The following is a 12,436-nucleotide window of genomic DNA, read 5'->3' as shown; positions in this document are numbered from 1 at the left end:
ACACACAAACTGCCTCTGGGGTTGTACACAGAGAGAGAGAGAGAGAGAGAGAGAGAGAGAGAGAGAGAGAGAGAGGCCACAACACACGTCCTCATAAATGTCACTCGCCACCTGAAACAATGACAATGAAATTGCAGAAAAAAAATGACAATTTCTTCCATTTTACGTTTACATTACATTTACATTTATTCATTTGGCAGACGCTTTTATCCAAAGCGACTTACATAGGTTACAGCTCTTTACAATGTCATCCATTTATACAGCTGGATATTTACTGAAGTAGTTGTGGGTTAAGTACCTTGCCCAAGGGTATAGCAGCAGTGTCCCAGCGGGGATTGAACCAGCAACCTTTCGGTTACGAGTCCTGCTCCTTAACCACTATGCTACACTACCGCCTATATATTTTGTAAACCAGGAGCACTGATCTGTATTTCCTGACCCAGAAAAACCTTACATACAACATACAAACCTGCAGAACCAGCAACCCCAGTTAAGAGCCTTAGCATGTCCACAGTTGCCCCGTCCTAGTGTCACCCTGTGCCTGTCGGCTAGCAGGCAGTATTTGGGAAGCTAGCTATGAGGAACTTGCTAAATACTGCCCATTAACTATGTGGCAGCCAGCTTGTCACATTCTGCCCATTAGCCTCGAGGCAGATAGCTCACTAAATACTACACGTTAACCACAAGGCAAAGAAGTTGATGAATACTGCCCATTAGCTATGAGGCAAAAATCTTGATAAATACTGCCCGTTAGTCATGAAGCAGCTAGCTAAATACATCCTGTTAGTCACAAAGCAGTTAGCTAACTAAATACTGTCCATTAGCCATGAGTACAACTACAGTTAGCGTAAACAAATTCCTGCAAGCAAACTTGGGTTTGGGATCTGTGTAACCAGCAGGGTGTGTGCAGTACCAAGTACAAAGCCATTTGTTAGAGTCATCAAATATTAGCCTATTTCAACAATTAGCTTCCAAACGAGAATCACATATTTAGCAGAATACAGAAACTTTATTATTTATTCTTAAAAGCTATTTACGCAAAAAAACAAAATTACATAATTACATAATTGACATAATTAAACATAAGATCATTAAAATCGAACATGTTCAAAGTTTTGTAATAGCTCTGATTGCATCTTTCAGGACCTCACAAAGTCTCATATAGTTTCACTAATTCAAAAGGTGCATGTGTGTTTGCATGTGTGTACAGACATTTATGCTGTCCAGATAGTATGACCAATAAAAAAGAAATTAAATCTTGACTGCACAAAAACCTTGTTCCGATAAATATGCTTACTGGAAGAGAAAATGCAAATTGTCATTTCGGAATGATATGCGAACTAACATATGTTCAAACTAAAAATAAATGCAAGATATTCAGCGGATCACAAAGCTGACTGAGATAGGATTCTACTTTGACTGTGGCTCCAAAGCAACCCTTCATATTTGACCTAGATGAACCAGATTTAATTTCACAATTCTACGTTTTTCATGAACGTTGCAACAGCTAGCCGTAAGGCCGCTAGCTAGATCAGTGCTGAGGAAATCTTTCCAAGTTAGCTAACTAGCTAGCGCCATGGCTGAACACCACCGAAGGCTGCTGCACATGTGCACACATAGGACATTGAGCACACACACCATGGGTCTCAGTGCCGGGCTGGGAGCTACAAAACAGCGTCATCTGAGTGGGCCCTACCTCGCAGGCAGAGAAAGCCTCCTCTGACAAAAATGATTGGTTCACACATTAAAATGCAGGGCCACTGAATGCAGCACTCCACACTAATCAAGCTGGCCCTAATTACAAATTGCGCTACAAATGGATTTTCATATGGTCCGGATCCATTTTTCCACAGCCTGAGCAGAATTTTAAAAGCCGCTAAAGTGTTCAAGAAGAGATACGGCGAATAAACAAAGCGAAACCTTTCTCTGAAATCGCATTACACTGCAATTATTAAGGTGGCCCTTCATCTCCGTCTTATGAATTACTCATTACCACCTGAAAGACTTTAGTTTAGGGCCAATGTTGCTGAAATAAAAAGAGGAATGAATGTTTTGGTGGGGTTTTTTTTTTTTTGCTCGGTTTTTTTTTTTTTTTTTGCAGAACCTTCCCTCAGACAGGGCAGAACCAGGCGTTTCCAACTCCACCGCCCCAATGAGGATCGTCCCATTCCAACGTTTGATCGTAACATTCAGGCCAAGGTGGAAAGTCAACTGATTTTTACTTTACTTGGCGAGAAAGTTGTCACTGTCTGCTTACAGATACACCCTGAAATCTGGGTCCAGCAAAATGTGATGACCACAAAGTAAAATAAAAGTCCTCTTTTGAAAACCATTTAAATGCATTTCTTGACCCTCCAATTTCTTTTTTCTGCCAGTTTTATGTTTTATGTCGTATCTTTTGCAGTCTAGCGGAAAGCAGGGTGAAAACTGCCCTTACTCGCAGACTATACTTAGTGTCCCCTACATTTCACATATATACTTAAAACAGTGAAGGATTGACAAACAAGAGGTTAATGGAAGATGCACACCGGCTAACATGCTTGGTGCATATTGGTGCACCTAGCTAATATGCTTGCACCCAACTGGGCACTAAAGTGACAGTGTTGATTTGCCTCAATGCAGAACTGTATTCTTCCCTTCCCTATGAGCTGTGTGCAGCTGAGCATGTGTGCCAGACAGGAGCTAACAAACATGCTGATCCGCAATGTCCCAAACTGACCCTTTTTTGATTTGTGGACATGAAATAGCCTCCGTACAGGGTCCCGAAATGTCCGAGAACCCTAGAGCCTAGGCCCTGACATCACGGGCCACCTATGGCCTCCACCCTGCTGCTTCCCGGCAGCCACGGCCTTTCGGTTTGCGTACAGAGTCAAGGTCCTCTCCCGCTGTGCTTAAACCCAAGTCGAAAACGTGACAACCGCAACATGCGTGACACTGCAAGGACACCAGCAATGTCAGCAGTGCGGCCTGAGAGCTCACAGCAAACAGTGTACACAGCCTTACTGACCCAGACGTGGTGTGCAGCTTCTCTAGCGCTCATCTCTAGCAAATACACATTTCTGGCAAAGAAGTTACTGATTTGAGAAATCAGCTGTTCTCCACCTCAACCTCTCTCACTTCTCACGCTGACTCCTCCTCCTGTTTCAGTTATTCTACCCGATTTTTACCTGCAGGGAGAGGATGATGATCAGTAAGACACAGCATTATCAGTAAGGCATTTGCCAAGCTATTTAAATACAGAGTTTGCTTCCTTGGAGAGTGCTGAAGGGTTCTGCGATTCCTTTTTATATGCACCAAATAAGTGAATGCAGTTTTCCGTGTTCGTCAGGAGTTACATTTGCAGACAGAGAGCTACACTAGATCTGAAAATCTACAGAATCTGGGGGAAAAAAAGGCACTTCCTCCTTCGAATGTGCTTAATTTAGTGTGAGACCGCACCAATGGAAAGTCCTACACTATATTACATTACTTTAGTACCCTACCAAAACTCCTACTCAATGGAGGTTCCATATTCAGCCCCATTGGGACCTGCTTCTCTACCCAAGAACGTGCCAACAGAGCTGACCCGCCCCCCGGGACACTTCATAAAGCCCTCGCGTCCAAGCTTGGAGAGAAGGGTACCAATACTTAATTACATAAAAGTCTTCACTTATTTCTGACCCAAAATGGCAGGTTTACAGTCTGTTACTCATCTGTGATTTCAGATGTTTCAAAACAAAAAGTTCAGACACGCAGATCTGAGCTAAGAAGGGGAGCCGCATCAAACGTCTACAAAATTTTCAAAGCGCAGCATCAGGTCTGAAGTGTGTGGGACAGCGTTTCTGAAAACGAGGAGGAAAGGGGGAAAAACTTTCAGAAGACTCCGGAAGAAAGGAGCGCTTCTGATGACAGGCTCCGCCTCCCGGGAGATGGCTCTGAAGAGGGCCTTCAAAAACACGTTTCGCGACTCGCCGGCAGATGCTCTCCTCACACTTCTGCATTGACTCCAAATGAGTCCCCCCCCCCCAAAAGCAGGGACTCCACTGCACACGTGTAGCATCGCTGTGAGATCGGGGGTAGCTCTCCTCCCAGGGATCACAGGGATTCAGTGGAAGGCAACGCACAGCGCAACAGAGCCGAGGAGCCTCGTTACGATCGATCGGAACAGACCCACAGCAGACACAAGCGCAGACGCGTGATCGAGGAGCGCACATTCTCCCGAAACGTGCAGACGACAACTATCTGAGAGCCGCAGCCTGGGACAGACAGTCAATCGAGTCCACGAAGAGATAACCTAAAAGACAAACAACGACGGAAAGAGCCACTGAAAGAAGAGCGTCGGGGGGGGGGGGTGGGTGGTGGTGTGTCTGCTTTGGCCGAGATCACTTTGGGTAACATCGCAGTAAGCACATTCCGTGCTGTTGCGGCAAAGAAACACATCCACTAATGCAACTCCTCCAACATGTCCAACTCAGTCACCAGCCAGGCAATACCACCCTGTCGAACCGCTGCTAGGGAAGTCTGCCCGATTCCCACACAGACCACACCAGTGTGGTTTCTGCCCGTGGTCAAGCTGGGATTGATGTGATCCATCAGTGAGGGATGAATTATTCCACTTTTTTTTCTACCCATGAAAGGAGAGGCTTGGCCACAGTCACATCTCCCTGGAGATGAGTGCATCTCACTGCATGTGTGTGTCCAGAGTCAACACCTACACAGAGCTACAAGAACAGCGCCACCCCATCTACAGATCTCTCACACACACACACACACACACACACACAGCACTGTCCCATCTACAGAGCATACACACACAGTGCAGACAGACACAGCACTGACGCAGTACTGACAGCAGGAGAATCCTTTCAGCATCCTTTGAAGGTGCCTGTGAGTACACAACCCTACTCATGTACACAAGTGCGCAAGTGTGCGTTTATATGAGCGGGTGTGAATGTGGATCTTTACACGAGTGCACATCCATGTGAAAGAGTGTGACAGTGAGGCTGTGGGCATGCAAACGTGTTTCCGATGAAAGAATCACTCGTGGGTCTGTCAGCCTCTTCCCGAGGCACAGTGAGGGCAGCACTGCGACATGGTGGTCAGAATACAGCTTGGTTCCAACCAGAATATCGCAGGTTCAAATTCCAGTTACGCTACTCTATTCAAGAGTAATACAGTAAACCACAAACTGCTTCCGCATACATTCAGCTTTGTGAATGTGTAAAATACACAGTGCAAAACACATCACACATCTGAATGAGGACTTCTAGGCAAATAAACACTAATAACTACAGTGGTTCTCCCATCACTCGCTTCTAAAGGCTTCGGGATCAGCTGGAGCTCAGTTACACCACAGGGACGAGGGCATAACTCACGGATGGTCTTAAAGCCAGACAATTATAGCAGAGAGACGACTCCAACTAAACAATGACAACTTATTAAACAGGAAAAAAAAACATTTTATGGATTGCTTGGTAGTAACTCACCATTACAGTTTTATCTGTAGTTACGTATTAATCGTGCAATTTGTCCTAAACACCGGGATCACAAAGTGACAGTGACCGTAACAGCATTTCATTTTTATAGCGGTTTAAACAGTAACGATGATACACTTCAGCTATAATGGAATGGCTTCGTGGGCGCTGGTGGAAGTTGCCAACATTAACGCATGCGCAGCTGACAGCGGCGGTGAGATTTGAACTGCAAGGGCTCATGGGAAAAGTCCACTCGAACCACAGCAGCTGCGCGGGTCCCGTGGAAGCACCACAGGACGCAATGGGAAATAGGATGCCGTGATGCGATGACGCTGTGTGATTAGCCGTGTGACTGGAACGCCGGTTAATATCGCATAACATCAGCTGGCCTGGCTTCGTAAGCCTGTGCCACGTCACGGCTGCCCGCATCGTGTCACGGGTTCGAGCACGGCTGCTCTGGTCCGACTCATCACTGCTCTTCAACTCACGCAAGTTCCACCACACTTTAACAGTTGTCTGCTTTGAGAGAACTGCAAAGATGCCCCCTGCCTTCCTCCTGGTGTTAGTATATATGAACAGCCCCAGACATTAATAACATCATTGTCCTTTAGCAGACACTCTTATCCAGAGCAACTTACATAGGTCACAATTTTTTGCATGATATCCTCAACATTTACTGAGGAAATTCTGGGTTAAGTACCATGCTCAAGGGTAAAATGGCAGTGCCCCAGCACGGAATTAAACCTGCAACCTTTCAGTTACGAGTCCTGCTCTTTACCACTATGCTACACTGCCGTCCGCTTTAAACACATGAGCGCAATACAGCGCTCCTGTATTGTGGCCGATGTGCACCTTTGTCATTCGCCCTCACCCCTGTCTCCACCCCCCGGACTCCACCCTCAGCTCAGCACAGAGCATCTTAGAGGTTTGACTGGCTGCTCCCATTACTTATGTACAGCGGTTGGTGGATGAGAGCTGTGAAATGCACCTTCTTCCTCCTTAGCCTCCTTCACGTTCCCTCCAATTACAGAATGCCCAGATGAAATCAATGAGGCAAAAAGATTTCTAAAATGAGCAACAGGTGCCCAGTCAAAAAAAAAAAAAAAAACAAATATCTCATCTCATAAGCATGCATTCAATAAATCTATGGAGCCATACATTTTAGTGCCATCCTACTGAGGTAAAAACAGACAGGGGTGATCAGATCACCATGCTGCCAGCCAGTGTTGGTAGGGGTAATAAGTATTTCACAGCCAGCGCTAACATCCATCCACAGGGCCAGCAGGTGTATCTGGCTGCACGTTACAGGGCTGTAGTGTGAACTCGCTCCATTCTGCAGTGAGCAAACCCTCTCAACACATCCTTAAAGCTGACCATGAGCACCAGGGATGTTGGCTCTTGTGCCGTTACTACAGAGATGCGAATTGCATATGTAAATCACTCACTGGAAGAGCAGAAAGAGCTCTGATTACCACAAGGTTCTCTAAGGGAGTTCGCCTGTACAAACTGCATGTAATATCTACACTTCTCAGCTTGCCACCTGTGGAGTTTTTAATATATGGAGCTTGTAACATGTCTCGAGCGGTTTCAAAAGCCTGATATAATAACAATGCCGACTTCTGAAACTGCCCGGATTCTGCCGACCAAACCCAGAGACCAGGAGCGATGAGAATGGCCTTACAGACGGGGCGGCCTCCTCGCCACACGGTCAGACGTGGACCATGTCTGTTGAGAAGTGGGGGACTTCTCTTAGAAGCTTCTAGGTCCGTGCACCACTGAAGAAGCGGTGCAGGTCCAAGCTGCGGCCCCCCCACACAGAAACGTGGGTCCAGAGCTACAGCCACGTGGACCCACTCTGTCAGCCTGTGCTCAGAGCCACCATCAGAGAGCAACTCCCACACCTTACTGGTCAACACACACACACACACACACAACCACACACACACACACACACACACACACAGCTTCCCACTTTCTGTGCATCTCTCACACACACAGACACGCACAAACACACATCTTCACCCCCTCTGACACATGCACATGTACGTGCACACGCACACAAAATCTTCTTCCTATCTGTCACATACAGACATACACCTTCTACCTCAATCATATATACACACACACACATTATCTTTACATTATATACTTATACACACAGTTCTGCCGTTTTATTCTTGCAAACTTTCATACACATGCATATTTTCCCTCTCTGCTCTGCTCACCCGGTAACACATGTCCTCTCTGGCTGGCACACACAGAGTAAACACACAAGAGCACACGTGCACACACACCCACTGATTACTCACCGATTATTCCCCATCCCCAGCTCTATAACCATGCTGCAGACACTCGTCTCCTTTCCACCCCTTCCCACATCTAAAGCTCCACTCCAGAATGAGATTTTTTTAGGGGTTCACATGGGCCGGGGTGAGAAAGGTGGAACCTTCGCAAGGATTTACTCCATCGCCACATCTCTGCTGAGACACTGCTTTGTTTCCACATGCTGAGGAAGACTAGTCACCCACAACCTTCCTCACTGAAAACAGACTGGAAGAAACAACACTGAAGAGTATTTTCCATTGGCCCAGCAGGTGTGACATCACACTCACCTGAGCTCAGTCTGATTATTCCTCTCCTCCAGCCGCCTTACGTTACATATTCACCTTCATTTTCGTTCCTCACTGGATATTAATGACAGCTGACACTGAATCCGTCACCTTAACTTTGGGAAAACAAAGTCAAGCACCACATGAACCCTTCACTGCACCAGATGAAAAAAATTATCAAAACAAACACCGGACAGAGATTTGATTACTTCATTACAATGCACAAGTCCAGGGCAATAAATATGAACTGTAACCAGGTTACTCAAAATTAGTTTTGATACATCATGAACGTAGAATATTACGCACATATCCATCACTGCCACAACTTAATACAGGCCCTTAGAGTTACCTCTACTATTATTCATGGATCAAGCTAAAGGCTGTAAAGCAAACTTCAATAAGTGTAAAAAAAAGTTCTGAACATATTTACAGACCAAGCAGAAACCTGGCTGAAATGATTACACAATGAACTCCCTAATGACTTTACAAAAATTCCCCATGTGTTGCCACAAATGCCAACAATACATTCAACAAGTCTGACACTGGGAAATACTACAGTTGGCATGGTTACCAGCTGAATTAAAAATAAACCTTATTCACCGAACAAAGCGGTGACACTTGGCTGACACCTTGGCAGCTTGTAAACACAACCGCGGCGTGACAGATTCTTTCACAAAACTCAGAGAGAGAGCAGCGAGACGCATCTGGCCCCGCAAGCGCTGCTCCCAGATCAGTGCCCTCCGACAGTTACAGCCCAAAAGGCAGCGGCTGCCCCCGTCACTTCCAAAAAAGAGCTCCAACACAAACACCGCCGTGCCCATTTATTTCTCTTCAAATGTTGAAGCGTGCTCGTGGATCGCTTGTCAACAAACTCGGCGCTTGGGGAGGATTTCAATATCTGGCAGGTGGATTAGCTGACACGTGGAGGACTGTGCCATCAAGATACTGAATGTCTGCGCACCCTGTATGGGGCAGGATTAAGACTTCAATCTACAACAGCATGGCATGAATTTGACCAGGTATATTAGGCGGTTCACGATGCAAAAAGTGAGCTGGCGTGTTGGCATTGGCAAAGCACTCCACAACACAACCAGGAGCAAAAGTCCTGTCCCTTAGTATAGCAAACCCAAGCGTGACCGTTTCATGACCGCATGGAACCCACTTACCACTGTCAGTACTTTGACAGCAGATTTAACAAAAACCAGTCAGAGCAAACATGTCATCCTGACAAGCGTCAGTCAATTTCTTCAAACTGAAAGCAGAGTTCACTGCAGGAACAAAGTGAGACTAAACCCAAAGCACAGTGCACTTTCACCTACAACACTGAAACACTTGTATGTTCAACCAATGTGGAATCACTGAGAGAAAAAAAACAGACCTAATTATACATTCAATACATGCAAGAACAAAGATGATTGATTAGTTTAATATATCTCACCACCTTTGTAAGTGGCAAACACTGAATGTCACAGCACCCTTAAAGATTAAAAAATTCCACTCACTTTGTTGCCTACATAACATAAAAACACTAAATTACAGAAAGATGACCCACAACTAATGAATATACTGTTTGCTTACTGCCATTAATGAGTAAAGTATAGATACATTTCATTCAAGACATGTTACACTCTAACACTCCATGATTCTAGGAGAAACAAGCGCAAAGAATTAAATAGGTTTTTGTTTGGACTTTGAACCACGAATCGTGCTACTTGCAGAAAAATATGTTCACATTATTGATTAACCGAAATTGGTGACATTCCACATTATTTTAGACGCTGATATAGAGTACACGTCATTTTACACATCTTAACACTCCAATTAACAGCACTGACAGTTTCATACCAAAACTACATTGATGGATATCTTGCCAATAAACTGACCGTATTGAATTGTGATTTCAGAAATGAGTGTTCAGTGAGAAAACGCTAGAATTCCTGGCCGAAGCCGGGCACTGACTGCGTGGTTAAGATGTTTTTGTTATCTTCAGTGTTGAAGTATAGGAGCTAATCAGGGATTTTTGCGGCATTACATCAGATGCAATTATAAATGGCCAGGAGCTGCGGACGGGGAGCCAATCAGATCTCTGCTAGCATGTCAACCTAAGACCAACTGTCTCCTGGCTTTGACAGTAGGATTTTACCTCCATAATTCAAATCCCACAGCAATCTGCACTTACTCAAATCACTGGCCGTGTTTACTAGCAGGAACACCAGCGCTCTTTCACACCGCGGCTGAATTAAACAGCCCTCCTCAAAAGAAAAAGGCCATCAGGATCAACAGCGGGCAGTGTGTTCATTTGAATCATTGCGATAATACAGAAAAAGCATTTAGTTAAACATTTAGTGACAATCAACACCTACCAAGCCCCCCTGAAAATACATTTCTTGCGAAAGACATGCATTTCTGGAAAGCCCGTACAAAGCTTGGACTTTTCACACAATTACATCAAATATGCAAATATCATGAATTATAACACGCTCAAGTTAACTTATTGAAAGGCAGGTGTACTCTACCCAGACGCGTTTAACTTGTGACACAACTCAACTTTGAATTAGACGAAAACACCGAAAGAACACGTTTTAATTACGTTTAAGCCGCATTTCGCAGCAGACACACGGACTCGACGAAATTCGCTTTTTGCCCTCGCTGTAGGTCCACAAAAGTCCTCTCTCCTTCACCCCCGACCACCCAAAACTGAGTTCCTAACCCAAGTGTCTGAAAAGACGGTTTCCCTGGGAGGAAATGGACCTTGTTTTGTACGATAAATGTAGTTAAAGGAGGTGGTGAGAGGAAAGGCAAAGAGGCAGCCATTTTAGAGAGCCAGAGAGACAATGGCAGGTCCATTGCGATGTGTGCTATCTACACCATCACAGTGAGCCTATACTGCAACACACACCAAAGAGACCAGGACTCAGTGCTATAGAAAAGTTTACCTGATTTCTGCTCAGCGGTTGTCCGCTATTTCCTGGGCTCATGGGAGGCGGGTGATGGGTCCTTTGTTGCCAACCCTGGTGGCCCCCACCATACTGGCTGCTGCTCCCCATATCTGCTGGTCCCTTGTTAGCCCCTTCCTGGTTGCTGTAGTCGTTTGGTGGGTAGTTTTGGTAGCCCCTTGTGGAGCTAGGAGAGGTCAAGAGCTGATTTAGGGTCGGGGTGGGAGTGGGTTGCGGGGTTCCCATGTTATACCTCTGATTATTGTAAGAGGCGGCCATAGATGTAGTCCCTCCTGCTGGCTGTTGCTTGCCTATCTGCCCCCCAGCCGCCGGAGGCTGGTTATTTCGCGGGGAATTCATGGCGTACCCTTGGCCTGGGTAGGGAGTCCGGTTCGGGAAAGGGCTGTAGTTGTTAAACTGGTGGTTGGGGAAGCCGTGGTCGTGGGAATTGGGCTGGTAAGAGTCCATCATGCTGCCCGGCTGCACTGCCGGCCCCGCCGCAGCTGCCATGCCAGGGCTTTGTTGTCCGCCATGTTGATGAAAAGGGGCCCGGCTGTAGTGCTGACTGTATCCGTAGGGAGGTGGAGGAAAACCGCCCGGGTGGTGGTGCGCCATCCCGGGATGATTATTCCCTTCGGAGCCCCCGGAATCATTCTGGTTATTATTGTTATTCAGCCTGGACGAATTACCGTTCCCGTTCTTCAACTCAGGATCGCCTCCTCCCCCTGCATTTCCTACATCGGCCCCGTCCTGCAGCTCCTTCTGACCCGGAGATCCGCTCTCCGGTCCCGGTTCCTTATTTTCATGCTGCTTTTCCCCCGGTACCGACTCCTCCTGGGGGTCCCGATCTGGCTTTTTTAGTTCGGAAGGCGGGCTAGTGTTGAGAGTGGCGGCGCTGGCGACCTGAGCGGCCATGATATCCCTCCTCTTTCACAGCGAGTCAGTCACTACCAAGCTCTCAATAGCATTGAATATAAATACAATTATTTATAACAATATACCCGTGTCCCGGCTCATTCCCCCCTGCCACCGGACCGAATCCGGGCTCCGCTCCCGGTTCCGATTCGAATGAAAAGTTACGGAGAGGATATAAATAAAGATCCCGGGAATAAAATTAACCGACACAGAATGTGGGGGGGCTTCTGTTACAGAACGAGACTGAGAGCGAGAAACTGATCAAACCAGCACGAGGCTCCGCGAGACACAGCCATTTTACTGAAGCTCGCAGACAGACGCAAAACCCGAAACGGAGTCTGGGAAAACAGGGCCGCGGAACGGGCGGAGGGCCACGAATTTATATTCCAGAAACATTATAAACGCTCGTAACCTCTTTAAAACAAGTGTTTCGGTTATGTCGAGGCTGGGAGCCGAAAAGTCATATACATACCCATTATGTGTGCTGCGCACAGTCAACACGGACATGCTTTAGATGGCTACT

General features: G+C 46.3%; 1 protein-coding gene across 1 annotated transcript in view; it reads right to left on the bottom strand.

The window, feature by feature from the left end:
• The window catches only part of LOC118796429 (AT-rich interactive domain-containing protein 1A-like), a 46,235-nt gene extending 34,057 nt beyond the window's left edge, over positions 1-12,178 (bottom strand). Inside the window, exon 1 of the mRNA XM_036555287.1 lies at positions 10,999-12,178. Coding sequence (XP_036411180.1) covers positions 10,999-11,913 — 915 coding nt within the window. The 5' untranslated portion in view covers positions 11,914-12,178. The remainder of the gene's footprint in view (positions 1-10,998) is intronic.
• Positions 12,179-12,436: the final 258 nt, after the last annotated feature.

Source organism: Megalops cyprinoides, chromosome 21 (genome assembly GCF_013368585.1).
Source record: "Megalops cyprinoides isolate fMegCyp1 chromosome 21, fMegCyp1.pri, whole genome shotgun sequence".
Taxonomy (NCBI): Eukaryota; Metazoa; Chordata; class Actinopteri; order Elopiformes; family Megalopidae; genus Megalops; species Megalops cyprinoides.
The sequence above is the reverse complement of the archived record's forward strand: the minus strand, read 5'-3'. Positions and strand labels throughout refer to the sequence as shown.